Here is a 26,740-nt window from a genome sequence, read left to right on the forward strand (position 1 = left end):
ATGTGAGATGGAAAAATAACCCGCCAACAACAGGATTTCCTAAATATTCTCTTAAATTATTTTTAATTTTCTGGTTACAATCTTTTTCAGAGGCGATATCAAAAGAACTTCAACTTGGCTATAATTCTAGTTAATGTTGTCTGGAATTCTGGGTGCATGGCTGATTTTGTGGTAAATGTTAGAGAAAATGAAGTAATTTTAAAAATCCACTTCAAAAGTTCAGCACAATAAGTAAAATAGACCTACTTATTACCCCACATTTCACATAGAAAAAAAGCTTAAAATATACTCATTGGATCAGGTTATGAAAATCTGAAATATAATTAGCTGAAAGAGCTAGTAAGTCATAATCCTGTGTTCTATATTAGTTCCAGTTTCTAAGAAAATGTCTGTCAAAAAACACAAAGGAGAAAGTATAGGAATGATTCTTTATCACTAGGATGTTAATGGAATGTATGGATCAGAGGACTGGGGAAGAGAAGGTGGACAGCTGACTTAGATCAGTCTGTACCACAACACACTGCCCACTCAAAGATATTGAGAGATAAATATATGTAGAAACTAAGCCACTGTCTCTGAAAGCTGGTTCCTAAAAAAAACAGCATATGGGGCTCTGTGGGAAGCTTGCACTATGCTACTGGCAATCTGTAAATACAACTTCACTCTTCAGGGCTGACAGTCTGCTCTTCTTCAGGAACACTGCAAGCCAGTGATATTAAAAAGAGAATAGAAGTGGTAAGTGTAGGTGGTTCTTTTAAACTACCTTTAGAGAGTAACATTTAAGTATGGTCTTCAAATATATGTGTTTATCACTACTCAGCAATCAAAAAGATACAAAAGCTTAGATGTGTAATGTGTATTTATACAAACAAAAAACAACCTTGTAATTCAAAATACCTCTCCTGTCATTTCTCACACTAATAATTTTTGCGGGTATTCAATAAAGTCTTTCATATTGTACTCAGTAATTCTATACACAGAGGCATTGGAGAAAAGAACAAAAGGTAGGAGGACTGAACTGCTCAGATTTTGCAGCCCCAAAAATTGAAATCAGCCAGCTTAATAACACCCCAGTATGTGTTCTAAGAAGTGCTTTGAAAAACATTGACAAACATGCTAGACATGCCTTGTTCTAGAGACATTTTTCATGTTGTCATAAAGTGCTGGTGGATAACACCTTCTTTTACATCATATACAAGAATGTTGTTGGAAGATACAAAAACCTCTTCAGACACAAAAAACCTAATATATTAAGTTTGTCTTCATACTCTTTTGACACTTCAAAAAAAAAAAGTAAAAAACCTATGCTTCTATGCATCATAGTATAAATATTTCACTTAGTAAAGGCAAACTGTCTTAAGAGGTGCTGTCTGCCCTTCACCAGTCCCTTGGTGATGATATTTAGATGGGGAGGAGCATTTTTGGAGGCCATCTGGTGCAATGCCTGTTTCAGGCTTGGCCAACTTACACTGCACTGTTTACAGCCTTGTCCAATTGAGTACTGGAACTCTCAGTAGGATATTGCATGACCTCTTTGGACACAAAGAAGTACTTTTATTTCAATTTCAGAGGAGTGACAGCAATAAGAAAAATTGTATTTTCCCATTGCTAAGTGAATTCTGCTGCCATAGCTGAGCTTTGATCAGATGCTAAATTTCCAGTTGTACACCTTTTCAGACCCCAGAAAGCAAGGATTTTAATTCTAGAATACCTTGTTCTGTACATTTGAAACTATCTGTTTAAACTGAAAATTATTTATGATACACAAGGATTCAAGACATGAGTATACTCCTAGGCCACTAGAGAAAATCCTTCTTTATCAGGTCCCTATATCTGTACAAAAGGAAACAGGATAATTTAGTGTAGGAACATGTGAATTCTCCAGCAATTATAGTGAACATCTGAAATTGCTTATTTGATCAACGTTTTTAGAACCTGAAGCTGAAAAATTAGTGCTCTGGGAACAGTCAGGCTAAACCATCTTCATTGAAAAGCGGGACTTCTATATCAAATCTTAGTATTTCATCAAAGCAGAAGTTTTGCGAAGTTCTCACCTCTATATTTACAGACAAGCATGTAAATTTGTTCAGTTGAGCACATTATTAGTATTAGTATTTATTAGTTATTTTTTATAACTTATTAGTACCTAGTGGTATTAGCAGATTAAAAAACCTGAATGTCTTTCAAATTTTGGCTCACTATGATCAACAGATATTTACTCAAACATCACTAAAATATGTCAAAAATAAATCATAAATTCATTCTTATTGGTAGAATAAGAAATTCAACAAACAGAAATTCTGATAGACAAACAGCATTTGTTTGCAGGACTAAATATTTCCTGAAAACAAGAAATTCACTAACTTTACATACAAAGAGTCCAGCTGGTCTGTAAAAATAGTTGTACATGGAAACCCAACTTCTTAAAATGTGTTAAAAGATGCCATCAACCATAAAAGAAGTATAATCTAAAAACTTTAGTTAAATAACAGTCATGGCATATGAGAAGATTGAAAAGGACTGAATTCCAATTGAACTCCTTACCTTTTAACTATCACTTCTTTCCTCCTTTTGTGGACAAGTACAATCTTACAACTTCAAGGCTATGCAATGTAAGTCTCTGATAGTGTGTCTATCTCAGAATATTATGATATGAAGCATTTTAATCCTTCTCACCATCAAGTGCACAGAAGCAAAACAGATCAACTGCTTGAAACACTTGTATACAATGGGTTATCTAATAAAGACTCTACAAAGAACATAGGAAATATCCAACCTTGTTTTCATGACCACACACGTAAGTTTCTGTGAGTTTGTGTGAAACATGCACACACTCTCACATACAATGACTCAAAGAAACTCCAAGTAAATCTTTGAAATTGGATTTGGGTTGTTGAAGTTCCTTTGTGTTCTTGGGGGTTTTTTTGTTTGTTTTGGGGTTTTGGTTTTGTTTTGTTGGGTTTTTGTAGTGGTGGGGGTCTTTTGGGTGTTTTATTAATTTGGTTGGTTCATTTGGTTTATTGGGGTTTTTTATGTAACTGCCAACTGGTATTTTATAAAGTTTATTCAGTGAACAAGAGCTTTGAGTCACTGGCAGTACTGAACACTTAAACTAGAGAAACCACAAAGAAGAAGAATAATCAGATTTTACCCCCTTTACTGTCTTATTCTTACATATCTGTACTTATTACCACATCTGATACAATCTATTTTCAAAATAACTATTATGGATCAAGTATAACAAACTCTACAAAGTAGAATTTTTAGAGAAATTCCATTTGTGAATCTAAGCACATAAAACAGGATCAAAGCAAGGCAACAGGCCATGGTATTAATTTATCCACATATTATATACAGTTTACTTTAAGAAGTATGAGCTAAAGAGGTCCTGCAAATCCACTTTAGCTTAAACAATGAAATTATGAACATAATATAAAAGGAAGGGCTTTATGATGAAAAAGAGCACATTGCAAAAACCAAGATAATTTACTCGAGCTGAGGATCTGAACTGAGTTGTCTCATAAGAAAAAAAATGGTGTAATGCACACTGGTTGATACCATTTGTTGCATGTCAGACTCTCATCTCTAACTGCAAATAATCTAATTCAGAACAACTACAAATCAACATAAAAATTCTGTCAGCTTTCCATTTGCAAGAATTTAATAGATTTTATTATGCATTAATTCAAATGGACTGTACACAATGTGCAAAACTAATAACCTACTTTGTAACCTCCGTGTGGGACTCTCGCCATGGAGTTGTCTGCGTGGCAAATATGGTGAGGGATGGGGAAGTGGCAATGAAGAGACATCATGTGTTTGAAGTTTGTACCAGTGAGGCTCATCATCTAGTAATGCTGTCTCTAACTCAATAAGAATCTAAAAAAGAAAGAATGGTTAAAAGTAGGAAAGTACTGCATGACAGAATATTTTAAAATAGATATACTCATAAATTTTATTCTATTATTATCTTATTGCTAAGGACTTTGTCTGAAGTTATACAAAATCATTGCTTTAATATGAAAGAATCTCCTGTGCCTTTTAGAACACTAAATATACCAAAAAATCTTTTGCAAAACCCTTATTATCTTATGAGAGTCTTTACAGCATTCAAATAAGTTAACAAACAACGTTCCAAAGTTTTAGTAAAACACAACTATGGATAATATGGATTTTAATGAATAATTAGGAATTGAGAAACCACGTTCATGGTGTTACTAAAACAGAAAAAAACACAGAAAGAATCTCGTATCAGGATTATGTGATATGTGCAAGATCACTATTCATTTACTACTAAGTAAAAAAAAAAAAAAGCAATTAAAACCAGCTTTGTTTGGCACAGTTAGTAAATTTTTTGAAAATACTGTGTCTATACATGAGTATGTGAGCAACTGTATTTCTATAGTAACTGCTAATACTTGTATACCTCTCCTAAAAATTCACTTTCTTCCTCTCGAACACGTGCTTGGTCCCAAAGAGTGATTTCTAACATTCGTTCTCTAAACTCTCTCCGATGAACTGGAGAATAAATAAATGTCTGATTCCACTTAGGTTCCAATGTTTTCTTTACTGTTTTTGTTCTTCTTTTATTTTTATCACTGAAAAAAAACAGTTAAATATTAAATATGTTCAAAGCACTATTAAACTGCATTAAGTATATAATGGAAAATAGGAAATCTTATATCAACAGTTCAGCTTGTACAATCATGGGTACTATAATCTACATCAGGAATTTTCCTTTCTAATAAAGGTCAGTGCATATATTGAGGATACTTCTTAAGTTCATATTAGAAAATAAAGTTAGGTGATTTCAAGTTTATGTGCCAATTCCAATTTTAAGATGTTCCCCCAAAACCACAAATGTTTTAATGTGATTTTGGGTGAATTTTATTTTGGAAAGAACATTTTATAAAGCAAAATGTACTTCCATAAATGGGATTTCCACAAGGCACAGTCTGACAGTAGAACATCTCTACAGACAACATTGGGCATAGCAAACACCTGCATTTCAGAAAAATGAACCAGCTGGTTCACTCGAGCTTCCAGTCCTACAGTGGCTCCCTCCAACTGCAGAGCAGGAAGAAGCAGCTGGCCCACATGTAGGAATGGTCAGGGAGCTGGAGACAGCGCAAGGTTTTCCTGACTAAGGACTCCTTATCCACCTGGGAAACCAGAAGCCCCAAAAATGAGTTACACATTCTTTTCCAGCAACACTGGAACAGTGTTTTTAAAACAGCTTCCCAAATCCTTTGGTGACTCCAATGAATCACCCAGGCTGAAGGTGGACCTTTACTAAAAGGTGAGGTCTCCAGGCAAGGTTACCCTGGCAGCCCTGGCTCTGGCTCCAGCATGTTGTTGAAAGCAATGTCTTTTGCAGAATATTTCTACTTGAAAGAATTAATATTTTCTGATTGAAACAATTTTCGCTGGAAAACACCCACATTCCTCCTACTGAGAATACTGACAAGAGTCCTCATAACAATGCTTATTTTAAACCCGCTGATTGCTGCATAATGCAGCTGCCATACTAATTTATGAGGATTTTTTAATATGCAATGCAGATACAGTCCATTTGTTAATACTTGCAATTGTAATAAAATCATTGTATTTCTGAACTGTTACTTGGAACCTGGATCAAAAAATTACCTAAGGAACACTATTTTTAGATATAATTTTAATTATTTCTAGTATTCTAAAGGTTTGTTTATCCTTGTGAACAGAAATAAATTACATTTACAACATTTTTCTTTAATCAAGAAGAATTCCGCATCTTCATCTAATTAAAGGCTTGACTTACTTAAGTGTATTTTACCTCTAGCATGTTTTTTTCTACAACACAAGAAATATACTTTTGCTTAGTTAGCTTTTAAATCTAAGGAAAAAAAAATTAATTTCTACATCAGAAAAAAGCCCACAATTCTACAAGACAAATTGCTGATCATAAACACATAAAACAACTAAAGAAAGGTTCTGAATACTTCCCATAAATGGGAAAAAAACATTATAGATTAATGAAATTTAATGTCAATATATTTTTTGGCTATCACAATTTATGTTGTAAAACATTGTGGACACACTTTTGTTAGCCTATTAATTACCCATTACTCTTGAAAAAGCAGCTAAGATAATTGAAGGAGACCTGATTCTCAGTTTAGCACAGCTTCATCACCTACAAACACACTACACCAGTTTGAATAAATTAGGCATCTAAACCAACAGTTCAAATATTGGTGAGCCTGAGAAAATCTATCCAAAACCTTTTGATCATCAATGACACAGAAAATTAGGTAGTCACAGAAAATTTGCATGTCAACATATGGTATACAATGGAAGCGAAAAAGCCATGTCTTCCAAAATACTAAATAGCTTTAATTCCTGCTGAAGTCAAATGGTACTGGAGATAGCTAGCATCTTCCTGGTTTAGCTATTTGGAAAACAAAGGAAGTAAAAATACAAGTTTCATCCCATTCTACAGATTCAGCAATCCATTGATCTATTATTTTGAGTGACATTAAAACTTTGAATTATTTGGTTGGTACATCATAAAATAAAGGTAAACATCTTCCCCTACTGACATAATCTGAGGAAATACCAATTAAAAAAATCAATCGGAGAACACACTACCTCTTCTGGTGTTCTTCCCAACATCTAAATGGAAACACAGGAAATCATGGACTAAGAAGTGAAGGAGCTTCTCAGGAATAGGGGTCCCAATACAGTTTAATTTTCCCTAAGTGCATATATGATAGCATCTAGATTAACATGAGTCCTGTGCTTTAGGGAAAGTTTTCAAAGTGCAAATTGGAACTCTCAGCTGAGTCCCCTTCAGCCTTTACTCACTTATGCTGTGATATGAAATCTGTGGGTTTCAGATGCCAAACCTGTTACTGCTTTATTTTTTATGGGTGGGGCAAACCAAACTGCTGGACTCATCAGTCCAGAAATTTATTAACCCGACTGTGTAGCATTTTCTTTGCTCTAGAGAAGAATAATTGGCATAAGAAATAAAGGCATTATAAAACACTAATAACATTCTTTGCAAATAACAGATCCCCATGCAAAGACATACGTTTACCTTTCCTTTCCTTTTCTATTCAGTATTTTATAATATAACCAGGGAAAGCAATTTTGTGCTTAGTGTTCAAAGACACCTTGATGTTACATAGCATATCCAACACAAGAATTTAACACTGTAAGCTTTTTTTCACGTAAGTATGACTGATAGAATCAGCTGTGCATGTCACCTGAGTATCAGGAAAATTCTTATTCAAATATTCCTTGTCTTTGCATTCACCCTACCTTCTGTCTGGAAGAAAGTAAATTTTAACATAAGGATTCCTTGGCCTCCCATCTTCCCTTGAAGGAAGATCCTTTGCTCCCAGTATGGTCACTATTAACTGATGACCAACCTTGTCATACCACAGTTTTATCTGTAGGAAGAAAATATTAATTAGTGAACTCATTTCTACAATGAAGTTATGTATAAATCCTTAAAAATAATTTTGTTTATGAGCTTCTATTTATATTGGTTACTTAAACAGAAAATGTTATATCCTACTTTTCACGTACAACAAAGAATAAAAATAAGTTAATATTATAATAGCCTCAGTATATACCAGGAGTTACTCTTTTTTTTTAAACCCTGTACTATAAATACCTTACTTCACACTAATTGTTTTTCACATGGTGCTCTGGTTAGGATTATTCACCCTTGTATTGTATTACTTGCATTACTAATGTATGGTATTAATATATATACATTTTTGAGGAGTTTATGCACAATTAATCAATTTTTCATCTGCTGTTGCACTAAAGAGACTATGGGATAAACCCATAAATATTTCATATCACTTAATATTTTTCAACATACATACACTTATTCTGAAATCATATAAGCCCTCCATAAATAGAGAGGAAAGCTCAGTAGTCCAACCCTCTTCACAGTACAACTCAGTAACAAGCTAAAAACCAGTATTGTTCATTTGTAGAAATTGTTATTAACTAGTCTAAATCTTGATTTGCTATCCTTTCTCACAGTCATTACAAGCTGCTATTTAGCTATTTCAGTTTGAATTCTATGACTGCGAATACATCAGCCAAGAAAGGGATATATCTACTTCAGAGCAGTCACTGCAGAAGGGAGAAATGGTGCAGTTAAGGCAAAACAAAGCCTTCTAAATAGCCAGGGAGCCATTCCATGATGGTAGCACTGCAGTATCACTAACTACAGCTTACTGAGGAGACTCTCCTCATGACGACTTTGCCCGAGACAGGACAAACTAGGACATTCAAAGAAAACAGTGACCCTGCCTGAACTTAAGGGAATCAGAGAGGATAATGCCCAGCTGCACACCTAACCAGGCAATACACCTTTAGGCATGAATATACCCTAGCTAAGGTAGACATAAACAGGGGAAGGTGCACTTTCTGTGGAAATCATCTCACATCATTTTAGAGACAGGGTTTTCATCTGCTATCATAGCTCCTCATCTTCAACATTTCAGTCTCTTAAAGAAAGGTCTTGATGTAATTCTCAAGACTTTTAACCCATAAAGAAGAGGCTGATTTAGCTCTCTGCCATTCCTAATACTTCACTAAGTGAGATTACACTAAGACACGCCAACTCAATTATTGGTGGCAGTGTACTTCTTCCTTCACTGTTTCAGTTCTTGCAGTTCCTGTAGCCACCAACCATTTGAATGGATATCAAAAATGGGATATTTGTCCTCTATTACCCTGTCATTGGCTCCACTACAGACTTTATAGGTTTCTGGTACTAAAAGTTAAAGGGGTCTGTGGCTACTCATCTGTGTGTAAATTTTAGATGTTGTTCCTACATTCTTTCAAGCCAGGGGCTTTGACAATATTTTTTTCCTCCCTGAGAAGTATCTGGACTTCTAGCCCCCTCCATACAGCTATAGATCAAAAGCAGAAAGCTTTGTACCAAGAGTACAGCTTTAATGACCTCTGAAGTGCAAGTCAACTTAAATGTTCTTTGACACTAAATGTATCCACCCGCAGGCTTCCTTGGAAGTCCTGAAGCAAAGACAGACTTGGCTAATCCCACATCTCAAGGGGAATAGCACTGAAGACAATCTTCTTTGTTTTTTTGGGAAAATTATGCTTGCTTAAGGAGAATGAAATATATTTTTGACACAGACACTATCACAAAGTGTAACTGATGAACGTGAAATCATCTAGATATAGGTGCTAAAAATACAACCAGAATTATGTGTTTATATGCAAGTTAAATATTTCTTCACTATATTTGTTTCAGACTGAATTTTTACATGAAAACTTCAGTCAAAATATTTAGAGAATTACTTAAGCAGAAACTGAAATCATCTGACACCACTTCACTGAGATGCTTAAACAACCGTAGTTTGGAACAAGAGCTCAAAATTTGCATTGACTTATACCTTCTATTTTCTCTTGAGTTCTGAAAAAATATAGTTGGAAAAACTTGAACTTAATGGGCATATTTTCACTGTAATGCCCTTTAATTTGCCTTGTTACAGGAAAAGTTAGGAGTCAGAATTAAGACCAGAAAGCTCTCTCTCTCTCTCTCCTGTATTCACCCTGCTAGAACTCCAACACACAGCATAGGTACTTGTAACCCAAGCAGTCATTTGACTAGGATGCAAGGAGAAGATGAAATTGAGAGAATGGTCTAAGAAGCCCATAGAGGGAAGAATTGGATTGCATTCTTATGAGATTAGAAGAAGGAAAAATGGATAAATTAAAAACTGCTTTATAATTACCATGAAAGTAAAAGAGAACAGATAATTCTTGGTGAAACACAGGCAGAATGGAACCACTATTGTCAGGGACCAGAGATTAACAGAAGGGCAAAAATAGAATGAGTGAGAGAAATGCTATGAGGTGACAAAAGAGCTAGCCATGGTAACTGGCACAAAATATGTTGAAAGAGAGAGTTGGATAAACAAAAATCTAACAAGATTTTTTATACACGCACACACACACACTTTTGTAAGCTTAGAACATTTAAGAAACTTCAACAAAGCAATCATGATCTAAATGAAGGAAAGGGAAAGCTAACAACACATAAAATATGCTATATAAAAAACTATGCTGACTGATGCTAATGTGGAGACTAAGACCTGCACAAAACCTTCTTGAACAGGACTTTGTCTGCCTAGATTATTTAGGATGTAGGCACCCAAGATTTGCTTAGACAGTGCTGCAACCGGAATAGTTTCTGAAGTTGTTCCCACTTTGCATTGAAGTCCTGGAGACTAATTAGCCACACACATGCTCACATACTTTCCTTCCCTGGGCTTTTTCACCAGCTGACATGCACCTAATGCTTTATTAAGCTTCTGCTGTGACCTACATTCAGGCAAACAAGCATTTAAATTCAGTGTATCCTGATACTGAGATGCATTGAGATGGTCTGTTATTCACAGAGGGGTGCATCTGCTGCACTCCTTGAGACAGTCTAGATAGGAATAACTGCCGCAGTTCAGGAAACAGGCACTCTTCTGCACTCAGATGATTGGAGGAAATAGAGATGTGGATCTGACCCGTTTCATTCTTTGTGGTTTTTAGCCAGTAGTGGTCTAATCGAAGAGCAACACTCATTTAGGGTATCAGGTCGGGAACCTGCTATGCTAAACTTAAGCATGCTTTGTTAATACCGCACACCTCTATTCCCAGGCAAACAGTATCTCAGCTTCAGATGAGACTTCGTACTCCAGAGAAGAATGGGATATGGAATAGCTTGCTGATAAAGGCACTATTTTGATACACAGGTTCAATCTCTCCAGTCTAAACAGTATTTAAACAGCATATGTCCTGTTTCTGGAATAAGCTTCCCTCCCTACACAGACAAAAGTATATAAAAGCTGACTGCTGGTGTTGCATTCTGAGAAGTGAAGATGCAGGTATCTAGTATATCTAGTTTCACAGAAGCACAGAATGGGTAAGGTTGGTCCTCTGTAGCCACAGTAAAAGGTGCCTGCCCTGGAGAATCAACTCACCCTCTGGAGTAGTCTTAGTTTCTAATAGAGTTAATGGGCTTAGGTGTCTTTTATTTGGGTTGATCTCTCACTGCACATACTGAGGTACTTAGATCTTTCCTTCAACTGTATAAGTGAAAGCTCTTCCTCAAAGCATCTCAAACTTATTTGAAGTTAGTATAAGATATATAAATTAAGGACATAAATTCAGTTTACTAAATTACATCTTTCTTCCATTAGATCTCATCTTCACTAAAAATTTTACAGCACTGGCTGAGGTCAGAGTTTAGAAAAGTACAGATGCGTAAGAACCCCTACTTTAATACACATGCATAAGCGAATCAATTAAGAAAATCTAGATAATATTATTGTTGCCCTTCCTATACTCCTGTGTCATGAATGTTTGACTGCTCAACTATGCAATTCTAATGTAGTTTTATGTACAGCACATACAGGCAAAATATATCTTCAGTCATAACTTAGATTTAGAAACACAGAATATTTTAAGTTTTAAATCCTATGCCACAGTTTTTTCTTTCTTATGTAAGGGTTACTCCATGAATCTAATGAAAAAGAAATTAAACTTGTAACACTGGGAGAGACCAGCTGCCCTACAGCTGATTTTTACTACCACAACCTACTCAAACTTCACTGGTTTTTAGAGACAGCTGGTCAGGCCTTTTTTTTTTTTTTTTCTGTTGCTCATCATAATTTTTCATGTAACCTACATAGATGTTTATTATGTTTATTATTATTTTTAAATGATATACTAGTTTTCTTTCTCACGTAATTCTGAAACAAAAGATATGCCAGTAGGATCTGTTTGGAAAAAAAATCTCAGTTTATTTTAAAAATACTTGCAGTAATCATTTTATTGGATTTAAGCTTAGGTAGATGCTGAAACTGCTCTGAGGTGGTGATGTCTTTGGCATAGCTGAGGCCAGTTTTGAATGTTGTTAAACTTACCTCTAAAAAATCCTGAGTACTGAGGGTTGCTAAATCAAACTACTATTGCTTTCTGCTTCAGCTGCAGTCTGATATGTTTGAACAACTACAAGAAAAAGCTGTCAAATGGAAAAGCTTGTAGGATATAAAGGCCAGGAAACTATAGAAGTATTTAGGCTGCCCTAATCTATATTTCTTTTTAAAATCTCTTTTTTAGTAGTTTTACCTTGTACATATTTTTATACATGATCAAATATATTGGTATTGTGTATTAAAGCCGAAAGGATGGCTGAAATTTTTGAAGTTAGAAAAAAATCCAGAGGCAACTCTGGCTCAAAAGAATGCTTTGCCAGGTAAACAAGAGATACTGCATAGGAAACACAATTTTAAGAACAGATTTTTCCCTACAAAGATTCATAAAGCATCACTCTGCAAGTTAGAAAATTACTGGTATGCTGAACTGAACCTGAAAGTTCAGGAAACAAAGATGCACTTTTACAGGTACTGTAAATTTAGTAAAAGCTCAGAGGGCTTTTGATAGGAAGGAAACTGAGTGTTTTTCTTCCCAATAAATAATGATGATTCTATGAAATCATCCAGTGACCTAGAAGATGAATGGAATGACATGGAGGGAAATGTGGAAGAGGAGCTTTTGCCAGAAAGGATCAGTTTCAGACTAACAAGTAAAGAAGATGCAAGCAAGAATAAAGATAGGCATTTCCTGTTGAGAGTGATGAAACAAATAAGTATAAACAGAATGTCTGGAGATTCTCATTCTTGCAAGGAGTTCTACAGACACAGCTATACCACAGCTTACAATGAAATGTATACTTCCTGACAACCGTAAACAGCAGCTCAGAGCTCTGATTTAGTGAATTTGTCATGCCAAAAAAGTAACCTAGAGTTCTGCACTGTTGCTGGACTGCTCCTAATACCCTTGTTTGAAAACCACTGGAGAATTTCTCTTCTTTCTGCAGCCTGCATGGCAAATATATCTAACATTAATCTTTTTAAACCATGGCAAATACATCTAACATTAATCTTTTCAAACTATCTACTATCACTACTAACAGCGGGCAGACGGGTGACCTTTTGTTTCAGACTAGATTTTGCCAAGGTCATAATTTTGAGTTTTTCAGGAACTCATGTCAAAACCCTCATGTCTAGCATTGACTGTTACTAGGCTCCGCAAAAAAAAACCTGTTAGACAGGTCCACAAGGACTCCGCAGGCATTGATTGTGTAGAGACAAAACTGGATCTAAGGACAATTCTTATCTCCAATATAAAAAATAATCCATCCAAAGGGTGAGCAAGAAAATCTTAAACATTTTCACCTCTTGTTAGATATTTTCTATCAAACATGGCACTTTTCTTAACTACTGTAATAATTTGAGCAAGGTATATTTTTTTATTAGAGGATATTAGTCTAAGTAGAACAGACAATTTTATGTCTATGTCTTTATTTTGTATGCATTAAAAAAAGGAACTACTACATGTTATTTCTGCATTACAGTGTTTCATGAAACATGCAGGTTTCAGACAGAGATTTCCTTTTTAATTGAACAATCCACTCTCATATAATTTTTAAATTTATTTAGCACATATATGAAAAAATAGTATTAAAAACTACTTGTGTCATATATAATGTTATCTCTACAAACTACTTAACAACTTGTAATTGTACCCCTCTGATTTCATTATCATAAGCAGAATACAACTTTCTTAATTATGCTAAAGAATGTTTTAAATTTTTCATGCAAGGCCAGTTTATATCAATAGCACATAATGTATTAACTTTAAATCATATAGTCAAGGCATTATTTTATATCTTTTTTTCTTTAGAAGTTCTTAATTTTGAACTTATATTTAAGCAGTTGTAAAGAATACTTTCAAGAATACTATGTGAAAAAACTTAGACTTTATCAAATACGAGTCATATTTGATGTTGTATTTACAGTCTTATTTAGAATTCCTTTATAAATATATATACATATGATCTCTTTTCCATTTCATAATTAAATTCAGTCATGTTTCTGATCACTTAGATCATCCTTTACATTTTGGTCAATTAATAAAAGAAAAACATTTATAAAGCTGCCACACAAAAGATTAACATCTCCATAAAGACATTTTGCCAGAAAATCAGATAATAGTTTAGTTACAAAAGAAAATGAAAAACATGCAGCAAAGCAAGATAAGCATTGTAATGTATTAGTAAAACCTACTTTTGTGTAGATCTATAGTACCTTAGGAGCTTCCTAATGAAAAAAAGGCAAACAACTTGTACCTAAACAGAATATCAAAGCCAAATAAATTCAGTAAGACAATGGGAGAATTCATTTTTTATTCAAGTAGAGTTTTGGTTATTTTAATATATTTAAAAATGCAAGAACCAAGTTTCATACACAAGAAATTTGTTTATTTAAACAAGGTACAAATTTTTTGCCCATCTTCTACTCAAGGCGCTACTATTATGTATATTATGTGGAAAATGCAAAAAAAATGTGTTAAGTAATGATAATGAATGATTTAAAGAGACATTCATCTTTATATAATAAACTCAAGCACAAAATTATTTATTGCTTAAACAATACACAAATTTTGTATGTGGGATGCACAGTCATCATCGCTATCGAAACCTGTATAAGTTTAATATTGGGTAGACAGCAAACAAAAACTAGTTGTCTCTTTAAATTATAATTTAATATTTTAACCCCCATGCAGAATTTTACAAGCTGCTCACAAGATGACATGGAAGTTGTTAATATGGTTTAAAGCAACACACTCAAAATATGGGAAAACGGACTATAATGTAACGTTTTCCTACTATGCATTTTCCATAACAAACAAAAGAAAAAACCCACAACTTTAGTTTCTGTCAGGCAGACGAAGTCTTTACCTGAACCCTAGGAACAAAAGGCGTTGTTCTTCTACTAAGGCTTTGGCTCTGGTAAGCAAAATTAAAGAAAAAGCAATAAAACAAAACCAAAAAGGACAACACGCTGGAAACTAAAAGACCAAAAGTAAAAACAAAGACACATAACTATTACTTTAAACACAGCTTTACACCAACAACATATTTATCTAACAAAAAAGTATTTTAATGAAATGCATAAATTAAATCTGCAAATCTGTTACCAAATCATATCAAAACCCTTTGGTGGAAATTCTTGTCTTAGGGAACTCAGTAGGAATTTTACCACTGATTCCCCAGGAGCAAGGATTTCTCTTTGCAAGTCTATAGACAACATTTACAATAGATTTAGAAATAACATGTAACAAAAAGAACAGGTAAGCAAAGTGTGATTTAAAAGTGGGGTTTGAAACATAAGGTTGATCATCTCTTTCAGGGAGATTGTACATGCATATTGGGAGAGAAACAAGTACAATTCACGCACTGACAGCTTTGGCTGCTTAGGAGAGTGAGTAAAATAAAAGGTTTTCTCCTTATTGGTAGCCTTAAGAGTCATGTCTTTAAAAAGTCTTCCTAAATACTTTGAAAACAATTAAAAGAATGTTAGGTCTGTCTAGTATTAACATTACATGGGGGAAGGTACAATCTATGTATTTCAATTCCCTAGTAATCATGACAGAAATGACATATGGTATACACACAAAATCCTTGCATGAAATGGGATCTAGAGAGTTTAGCAACTGCATATATAGATGCATTTATAACATATTTTTGTGCTGCAACACTTCAGACTACATACAGCCTTGTGGCCTCCAGTGGCTACATCAAGACTACATCAAGTACAGGCAACACAAATTCCTGGACTAGCTGCAAATTCCAAGCAACCACTCCCCACTTTCAGCTTAGAGCAACAGCGAATGGAGTGGCACAGAATTGGTACAGAGTATGGGGCATGGACAGGGAAAGGAGCATGTGTCGATACCTCACAGGGCTGGTGAGTGGGAGAACAAGAGCATGGAGTAGGTCACAACAATCACAGCCATCTGAGAGACTGGTATCTCCTTTACCTCTGACCAGTTTTCCTGAGATTATTAATCTAATTCAAAATGATAGAAAGAAGCTACTACTCATATTCACTTCCATTAGAAATGTGCCCAAAGCAGGGAATAGGCACTGTGATGATGCTTCTGCCACCCTCCTTGCTTATTTGGTATGCACAGATGCTGGAGAAATCTGTTCTGTAAAATGTGCGAACTTATCTGTTCTTAAATCAAAGAAAGAGGACGTATAAGAAAATTTGACAGTCTGGATCACAGGTTTTGTCTGATGTACCCCCTGAGTTCTGCAAGGTGCAGCAGCTGCAGTCTACCTGCCACTCTGCATGGGCAGGACTGCAGAGCCCAGTGTTAAGGGTGCCAGAATGTGACCTAGTCACAATAAAAGTAGGTCTTCAGGTTGCTTCAGCTCCATTTTACAAGCAAAAATTTCATTATCACAGGATATTGCAGTCCTAAGAGGGACAGAATCTCTCCCACCATGCACCAAGGATCCTCTCCTCACCTGTCATATTCTGCTCTGGAAATGGAGGAAAATCAACACCTAGAACTTTCCAGGTTTTGATGTTAGAGCTACAGCAATTGTATAGAGGTATAAAGGAGAGGAAGAAAAGGAAAAAGAACATGTGAAAGGGGAGGGGTAGCATATGTTGTACTTGATCCCGTCCCCTCAATGTGGTGACATACAGGCCCTTCATAATGTACAATAAAGGCTTTCTATTATGCTGCATATATTACAACTATAATTAATAAAACTTTATTCCTATTGCTTTATAAACTGAATATGTATGGAACATCTATTGGAGTTCAAGTGTATCTCTGGTTCAAGTGTACAGGGAAATAGATTAATTTTATAAATGACATGCCTCTTCTGCTAGAACTTCCACCATTACAAAAATTAAATACTGTGATTTTACACTTGTATCCATTTACATGGTCTTATAGTTATTATTCCCTAAAGCTAACTATTGGAAAAGCATTTCAAGTTATACCTTTCATGCAATATCAAAAATGTAGCCAAAATTCAGTAGTTAAGCTAAGAGTACCAACACACACAGAATACTTTTGACTTATTCAAAATTATATTAAAGGAAAAACAACTCAGTGAAAAAATACATAAACAGGAATGACACAAAGCAAATAATAAAAAACCTATAATTGCAATAACAGTCAGATACTCCCCTGAAAAACAACATGAATAAAAAATGCTATAAAATAAAACACAGATAATATGGATAAATCATATTAGTAAGTTATGACACACAATAGTTTACTGTAGTTGCACATGATTTGTTCAAATAAGTATGTACTTGGGCAGAATAACTATTAATGTAAAGACGATTTCCTGCCTATGTGAGATGGTTTACTTTGTGGTCAATCTCATGAGTCAGCTCTAGACTGACACTGTAACCTCCACAGAGAAAACACACAGACCAATGCCAATACAGAGGAAAACATGGACAACTGAACAGAGAAAGATATCCCTGAATACTACAGTGGCACTGCTGCAGCTAAACCAGCCAAAACCATACTGAGCATAAAGAAATAGATTTCAAAATACTACTAATATATAAAAATCCTTTTAGGATCTAGAGAGCTGTCTGCATAAACCATTCAAATATTCATTCAAATACTTTCATCTGAACTGTTGTATCTCCATTTCTGCCCACAACTCTAGTATTTCTCCGTCTATATTTCATAGTAACCACACCTGCACTAACAGCAACCCTTCAGGACTACATGCTACTGTTCAAAAGCACAGAAAATATCGGAAACTCTTTCAAAATCTTCCCTTTCATCTGTTCCTTCAGATCCATCATACCTGCTTGAATTCAGCCACCATCACCCAGAATGTCATTGACCCACCACTTCCACAAAGAACAGCATCCTGTCCTCATTTATTGCCAGGGTTCTTATTCTCCTGTCTAGGCACTCCCCACAAAGAGTATATTCACAATTACATTCAGAATTTAGTGTTTCTGTTCATTTCTACCTTACTCAGCTATTTGAATGAATATGTGATCCATCAACTCTTCTGTTAGAAAAGAGCTGATTAAGACATGGAAAACCAAAACACTGAAGCACATTCCTTTTGTAGCATTCAAAATAAAATATTTTTTGTAACTTGAAGATGTCTTTAAAATTCAGTTTTACTTTACAACTTCCCCTTTGTAAAGGTTCAAAATTAGAAAATCTCATAGTCCATTCTAATTTTTCAAAACATCTCCAACTTTACAAACAGGATTTTTCACTTCCAAAGTTTTAAAAGTTGCAAAACTTTTAAAAATTGTAGAATGATAATCTCAAATATTAAAAAGTGAGGGGAAAACTATTCATCATCCTACTTTCAAGAACACAAATACCCAAATCTGTTACAAAATTTTAATTTTCAAAACTATCCTAAAGTATTAGAAAGATACTACATCGATTCATTTGAAAACACTGTTCCTGTAGAATACTTCAATTCTCGTTAAGACCTCTATTTCTAAAAATGCACATTAGCCTATATATAGCAATGTGCCCAGTTAGATCACATGTTGCCACGTATCCAGAGCATCTTCAGACACTATGACAGCCACCCTTGCTACCAAAGAAAAAAGTTTAGTACTTGCCTCCTGAAGTGTTGACTCAACAGCAGCAGGAGCTGGGCTGTGCCCTTAACATGATTAATTAACATGAAATACACCTATTTTCAATGTTTCATTAGCTGGGCAGACAAGACAAACATCCAAACTTTAGAACTGTTTAATAATCTTAGATGTCTAAATTGTGACTTCAGAGAGTTACAGAGTATTTCTGACTTCAGTTTCACTCAGCTGGGGCTTTGTGTTCTCAGATAGATATCAGTTGCTCTCTGAGGGAAACACAGATAATGTGTAGTAGGGAATATTGAATGTAATTGCAAACAGTACATACGGTAGTACCAAAAAAAAAAAAAAAAGGAAAGATTTTCTAATGCCTCTTAACCTTATTTGGTTTCCTTAGGTAGAAAGAAACTTTTTAGAACAGGCATTTATACATTGAAACATCTGAAAAATAAATAAAAGTATGAATTATGCCTTCTTGAGTTAAACACCGAATTTTATATGCCATTCTGGAAAATAAAACCTTTGGATTTCCGTCATTCTTAATTAGAATATACCTCAAGATTTCCCAATACTATGATTATATACCTCAAATTTCAGTATCCTATCAAACCACTAAATCAAAAGACTTACTAACTTCACTAAAAAATCCTAAACTTACACTCATGATGATTTTAATCTGAAACTGAGAAAGTTTCAGATCAAAGAAATATGTGGTTCCTATTTGAACAATTATTCCATAGCATACTGGTCATCTGAGCAGCTAACTCTGGCTCTTGAGTTTCCTGCTGGGAGCTAGGCACCACAACTTTTTGACAGTCTAATCTTTTGTGAAGTTTAGACAAAAGAAATTTCTTTCTTCCCTGTCTCCCCTATCAACAATTTTTACTATCTTGTAAGAATAAGAGGGTTTTTCAAAACTTTGGTCTGTGTATTTTGACAGTTCATGTTCCCTTGTCACTGCATTTTTGCAAAACACTCTGCATTCTACAGTCAAGATTTTTAGTTTTCCATTTATCTAAAGGATTGAATCTTTCAAAGTAGTTAAGTACAACAACTACAGAAAAAAATAAATTATCCACTGTAAATGGTTGTTCTGATGAGCAAACAAATGTCTCGTGCATTGCAAAATGGAGCCAACATGACCACTGAAGAGACAAAAATATTCTACATCTCCTCTATCAATACCATAAACCATTTCTGTGAGACCTAGAAACAATCTGCTTGGATTTTATGCATATTTTTATGGTACACTCAACATATACAACTTGGAAGTAACATGAATGTGACATTTCCAAACTTTTTTAACACCAGTTTTGCACTGCTTCCATTCCATTTGCCTTCCCTTTTCAATATGTTGGGCCACAACTGAGCACTTTTGAAAAATCACACTTTGGAATTGTAAATAACATGGAAAGGTGCACAAAACCCAACTTCTTCAGTTTATTACAAAAGAGAGTACCCTTTAAAAGAAAACATTCACATAATGAACTTCCTTCTCAGTGAGAGTGAAGAACAAAACAGAGTAACACCAGTACAAAGAATACAACATGAGTAAAATATCAGAGGGAAATCTGGAGAGGTTATATACGAAAGTTAGTACATAAGAAATAAGCAGTTGTAACACCCAAGCACACAGGTAATAAAATCTCCCAACTCTACAAATAAGTGTGACAGTTGAAAAAATGTTTACACTCAACAGCACCAACATAACTGGAGGCCAAGATTTGACCTTTCTGAAAATTTGACTCTACCGATCTAGCTTACCAGATAAATATACATGTATATTCCAAATTCAACTCATATAAAATTTCCAAAAGCTAATAGAATGGAATATGATTATGAAATTCTGTTCCTGCCTAGACTGAGATGTATAGTGTTAAACAAAAGACATAGCTAGTTTAACAAGAAATTTCTGTTAGAGGTAGCTAGCACTACAATAAGAGTTGTATATGCTGCAAAAAGCAAAACATTAATATCAATGAAATGTTTACATACTGAAAGTTGTCCAGACAAGAACTGTGGAACATCCCTTAACATGCCAGGACTCATAGGAGAAGTCACTGAAATAGAAGGTCGGTCCATTTTTTGAGATTCAAATGAACTAGAACCTGCAATTATAAACAAAAATATTTTATAAATAGTAGCAGTTATGCATATATTTCAACATTCTTTAAGCAGAAATTGTAGAAATATCACCAAACATACAGTAAAGTTGTGATAAATATCACTTTTTAAACTCTATTTAAAATTACCAAATACTGATACTCAATCTTTTGGTGATCAGATGCAATCAAGAGCTTTTATTTATAGAATGGAAAATAGATTATTCAGATATTTCTGACTGTAATTATGTCAGTAAGTTGAAGACCCAAAAATAAACACTTTACTGTGGTCAAATGAATTCAGTCTTCTGACTTATTGTCTTGTACAATCAGACTAATTTTTAATTGGATTTTTACAAAAAATATCAAGATGTGTGTTATGTTTTTTGTGCATTTTGTTTCAAATCTACAAGGTCTGAATATGGTCAGAGGACAAGTTTTGATATAAAAAACATAGATGAAAAGTGAAGTATTTTTATAAATACAAAAGATAATCCACATCTCACAAAACATAAAATGAATTTTAAGAATTGGGCAATGAGTAAAAAGTCATTGAAGAAGCTTTTCATATTATTATAATCAAGCTTATGCCATTTAATTTATCATGGCTTCTATTATAATAGAGTTCTAAAACAATGATAAAAAATAACTCCAGGCTGAAATCCATCTTATCAGATCTAAGCCAAAGAACAACTTATTTTTCCCTACTTGAAATAAGGGTTTAGACAATATAAGTAGCACTCACTGGCTCTACTAAAGTAAGGATATTCTGAGTTTAAAGTAGCTATCACTCAGGCTGTAAACAAGGAACATTTCTTTCCCATTTTTACTTTATAAAATGCAATTGAAATGCAAAACAAGAGAAATTAAAAATTGCTATTAATGTTCTTATATATTAGTTAGAATTATTCTTTCTTCAATTTAAACTCATCCAAGCTTATAACTAATGTCTAACCTAAATCACAATATCCTGCATCTTGATAGCTTATTATTAAACAAAGGGAGATAGATAGCACAGTAAGATGACATATTGAGACAAATATAGACAAAAAGACAAGACCTATACTGACTGCAGAGGACATTTTTCATTGTATTTGTGCTTACATAAAAGAGAGAGAAGATTTTCCTACCCCACAAATGAAACTTACTGGACTCCAGCTGTGCATGTGTGCTGTCAGGTATTCTGGGAATGTCCCTGAAATCAGGAAAATTAAGACAGGCTGATCCTTTATCTAACAAGCATATTTAAATTTTAGTTACACTATAACACTTCCCAATCCAACATAGAATGCCTCAGGAATGGTGCATGATCTGCTGGCTGTCTTCAGCCACTGGGATGATTTTCTGTTATCCAATATAAATAATTTCAGTGTCAAATTAAATGCTACAGAACAGATTTGGTGGAAGCAGGACACAGGCTGTACAGTCACAAATAAAATAATTCAGTAAATGAAAGAACAGTCTCAGAGTTAATGGTAGACCAAAACTGTGAGTACTAGATTTTACGATGACATTATACATTAATTAAATTTACTGGACCCTCACTCAAACATACTCAGCTGCCAATCATGGCTATATCCCAGCATATTCTTTACTGTCCTTGAACCACCAACTTAATAAATCTTACCTTTTCCATAATCAGATAAAATGTGTAAGTTCATTTGGCAAAATTGCATTCTCTCATATACAAGACATGTTGCAACACTTGCATTAAATTGTCTGCAGAGCCATGTAATTTTAAAGCACTCAATCACACCCCCCAAGCAAAGGAACATATTCTTCCTCTGAGGGGCAAACATTACTGTATGCTAATAAAAACTATCAATATGCTAATAAACAATTTCAGAGCTATTTGAGCAAAACCAAGCAAGAAGAGCTTCATTTCTGAGTCACAACAATACCCATAATTACAATCGTGTTGTGTGTCTCAGTGCAGTTGGTTTCTCCAAGGCCACAGCCAGTCATGAGGGGTGGCCATGGTGAGGAGATGCTGGGGCTGCACCGTTGTGGGCCCAGCTGGCTCCTTGGGTGCCTCTGTGATAACATATTTAATAAAAGATAAAACAGCTGTGCAGCAGTTATGAGAGAAAACAACGAGAGAAAAAAAGCCATGAGAGAAATGTCATTGCAGACACCAAGGTTAGAGAAGAAGGTGGAGAAGGACTGGCTGCAAGTCCCTTTCCCCATGGACTGCTTGGCGGAGAGGGAGGCAGAAAAACCAGGAAAAAATGAGTGAATTTGACCCTGTGAAAAAGAGAGCTAAGGAATAAGGATGCTTCAGTTTTGGTTGTATTTCTCACTATCCTTTTATTTTATTAATTCCTAACAAATTAATCTTCCTCGAGTTTGTTTTGCCCACAGTGGTAACTGCTGAATGACCCATAAGCTTTTTCATCTTAGCTCCTCCCCCAGTCCTGTTGAGGAGGGAAATAGAGAAAGTCTTTGGTGCTCGAGTCAAGGTCAACTCACCACAAAGGCAAATGAAAAGGAAGGGGAAATGAAAAACGTTCCAGTGATATCTACTGTTTCACACAATGAAAGAGTCAGTATGATATATAAATAACATAGCTATTTCCTTTAGAAAAGCTTTTCCAGAATACTTTTAGTATATCTTTTCCAAACATTTTTCAAGACTCACTAGAAAGACAGCTTTACTAAGTAGGCTGAGGAATCTTTCCAAGTGAGTTGATGCAGAGTATCCAATAATTGAAATAAATCAGAAGGCATGAAACTGCTCAAAGTTCCCACTACAGGCAAGAAAAAAAATCTCTGTTGTTAGTACCCAAAACTTGTGACAAACTCACAAGCACTATTGAAGAAGCAAATATTTAGGTTTGTATATTTGATATAAGAAGAATTTATAACAGGATCCAATACTCGCCTAGTTATTGACTCAGTAAAATACACTCTTGAGCTTAACTCATAAATACAAAAAATTTCTTTAACCATATGAGCCTGAAAAGAAAACCTTGAAAAAATATAAATAAATCTATAATACATAAACCATTCTAAAGAGAGTGAATAAGAGTTTTCTACAGATAGCTGAAAAAATAAACTTGAGAACTTTGGACATTATCCTTTATGCTCCTAAAGCATACAGATCCCTGTATTTCATGGCAGTGTGAGTGGTATTTCTTACAAGGAACTCTCAGAGAGATAAACAGATGAAGGAGTAGTAAAATTAGTTTCAGAATGACTCTTTGCATAATAGGTTAAGTTCCACTGCACACAGGTTTTATAGAGTAACTATTAAAACACAGTGCAATATTTCTTCCAAACTGAAGAAACCATGAAAATAACATGCATTTTAATTTATCTCTTTCTGAGAATTAGAAGGCAGAAAATAGGTAAGTTTCTGTGAGTAAGGGACAGCCAGCTCACACTGATTAACAACTTGGCCATCAATCTTTATTTTGAGATGGAAGAAGTGGTAAATTGCATTACAAACTGGCATGTTTTGTTTTGTTTTGTTTTATTGGGATTTTTTTTAGAATGGCTTTCAATTTTATCTTCCTTGTCAGCTTAGCTTGTCATCTTCAGTTTTCATGGCACTCAGCCCATAATAAAGAGAAAATAGAATAACTGTGTTTACTGGAATTTGGTTTTGTTCTCAGAATATCAGAATGTGACAACAGGTTCTCAGCTAAGTTAATTGCTGGTAATTGAAGATTTCTTGCACAATTTGAAGTGTTGCCATGAAACCATCAAGAAATTCTCCTTGCAAATAATAAGACTTATCTCAGTGCAAAAGCAAAATCCTTCAACTGTGCATCAATAATTCTAATATCACTTCTGATACCTGGTAAATAAGAACTTTTAAATATTGTACATACATTGAAACTTTATTTCCCAGAGCAGAACAAAATCTTATTAAGTTATGGTTCCTTGGACAAGCATAGGTTATTAATTTTTATCGTCCCTTTGATTATGAACTGAAATCTTCTAAACTGGAAAAAGTAACACAGTCATTCCAGTTCATCAGCCCTAACTTCATGAGAGACATTTCTGACATTATGCTGTTAATATCAAACTTCAAAGAGTTACACACACCTAACCAGAATCTTAAACCTACCAACTTGTAGGAAGTATTCATCACTGAGACTCTTACATTTACTGAAAAATGACACTGGGAATCAAATACATTGAACAACTCTTTTATCATTGATCTAGCTCAGATCTTCAGACTATGAGGCAAGCAGTTTATGCAGAAAAAGGCATCTTGAGAGCCCATATTCTTTTGTTTAAGAAATTACAGATGAGCTGCTCAAGTGACAGCAACATAACGGAAGACATGATGATAAGGAAGCTGAACAAGAGACAGCAAATATAAAAACACAAGAAATAATACAGGAGATTTTATACAATGAAAGAATGCAGAAAGATTTTTAAAAACAGGTATTTTCAAGATGTGAGTTGCTCCTTGAAACTTCTGCTATAAACTTCCATTTGAGACATACTATGAAAGATTTGTGTATGAAATTAATTTGAGACCTCCTTTTCTGAGACAAGTAATATAGTCTGTCTCTTAGCATTACTGTTACACCCATACCTCTCAAGTTATGCAAAGGTTTTTAATGATAGGACAGATGATAGACTTGTTGCCCTAAAGGGGTTGCAATTCCATATGTACACAGGAGATAACCTCTCATGTCACTGACAAGATAAAGCTGTTTTTTGTTATTGTCAAGTTTGTTTAGAATTGTCATAACAAATTAAGTTCCTACACCTTAAGTTCCTGATGTGTCAACACAGTAAGTCCCTACTATAGCTGAAACCATAACAGTGGTCCTCACTGAAATGCCATTCTTGGATTATAGTTCCAGATTTTTAGTACTTCCTAATTTTTAATCATGTTTTCTTATATTAAGGCACATTTTATATAAAATAAAGGGATAAATATATAAAAATATATTTATTAAAATGTATTTATAGAATCCTAAAACAGTCTAGGTAGGAAGTAATTTTGAAAGTTCATCTGGTCCAACCTAACATGGAAAAGGGAATCTAGATGGTATTACTTATCGCCCTGTCCAGTGGTGTCCCGTATATCACAAGAAATTTTGGATGAGAAAAAGAAAATTCTGTAAGCATCTTCAAAATCAGTGATGATCATTCCTGTCTTCTCAACCCTGATGTGATCAGATAGGGAACTTCCAACGGAGAATGAAAAACGTGATGCTTGTGGCTTTAGGGTGTGGGAACTTGGAAGAAAAGAACAGTTGAAGAAGGGGGAGTACTTACTGTCCTACAAAAAAGCTACTGCTATGCAAGAAAAAATTAAGTTTGGACATTGAGAAGTAGGTTTGAAGGTTAATAAAAATGGGCAGTGTGCAGTACCAAATAAAAAGTCCCACACAGTTCTAACTATTAATTCAGATGTGTTCTGTATTAGATAACAAGCAATAATTTAAGAGTTCCATAGATGAAGATGACGTGAATTTGGATTTGAGACTTTCCAAAGCATACTGATTTTTTTCATTAGCATACTATATTTCACACAAATCTCAATAAATAGAGTTCATCATAGTTCATAGACCAAATATGATCTCAGAATTTATGTATGTATTATAAAAAATGGGAATGGAGAAATAAAAATCAACAGTCAATAATTGCAATGAGTATAACCACAGTTTCAGAGCCAATATAGGCTGGCTTACCAACTGAAATCCTGAGAAGGGAAACTATTTTTAACCGTAACAGCAGATGATGCCTGAGACTCCGAGAATACAGGATTTCACACCAGCTCTTTTTACTCATTTGCATGATCTATCATTCTAGCTATACTTTTGGTTTACAGAATTTTGCATAAGATTTTTCTGTTTACAATGTTAATGAACGTTTGATACACTCCATCTTAAAAATGAACAATTTTATCCTAGTAAATATAAATAAAATACATTAAATTACTTACCCTATTGGTCTCGAAACTACAAGCTCTACTTGTGGCTCAGGTTTGGATTCTAAAATGATATTATACACCTCCTCAAAGGTGGCTCCTTGTAGTATCCTTCCATTCCATTCTAATACTTCATCACCTGCAAGTCAAATAATAACACCGTGCTTAGGAAGTTTGCTGCAGACAGCGCTTACAATAAAAATTTAAGCTATTGTATTGTGTTTTGGATTGTGAAACCTGTGTTATAGAACAAGTTTGGA

The 26,740-nt window shown here is 34.5% G+C and overlaps 1 protein-coding gene across 28 annotated transcripts in view; it reads right to left on the reverse strand.

The window, feature by feature from the left end:
- Window positions 1-26,740, reverse strand: part of RIMS2 (regulating synaptic membrane exocytosis 2) — a 452,662-nt gene that overhangs the window by 186,484 nt on the left and 239,438 nt on the right. For all 28 annotated transcript variants that reach the window (XM_066177495.1, XM_066177469.1, XM_066177464.1 and 25 more), the window contains 6 exons: window positions 26,496-26,619; window positions 21,733-21,779; window positions 20,478-20,590; window positions 7,300-7,430; window positions 4,427-4,598; window positions 3,726-3,879 (listed from right to left, as the gene is read on the reverse strand). In XM_066177495.1, coding sequence (XP_066033592.1) covers window positions 3,726-3,879; window positions 4,427-4,598; window positions 7,300-7,430; window positions 20,478-20,590; window positions 21,733-21,779; window positions 26,496-26,619 — 741 coding nt within the window. The remainder of the gene's footprint in view (window positions 1-3,725; window positions 3,880-4,426; window positions 4,599-7,299; window positions 7,431-20,477; window positions 20,591-21,732; window positions 21,780-26,495; window positions 26,620-26,740) is intronic.

The sequence above is a fragment of the Chamaea fasciata genome, unplaced genomic scaffold, assembly GCF_029207755.1.
Source record: "Chamaea fasciata isolate MVZ Bird 193981 ecotype frontalis unplaced genomic scaffold, bChaFas1.0.hap1 SCAF_1, whole genome shotgun sequence".
NCBI classification, from domain to species: Eukaryota; Metazoa; Chordata; class Aves; order Passeriformes; family Sylviidae; genus Chamaea; species Chamaea fasciata.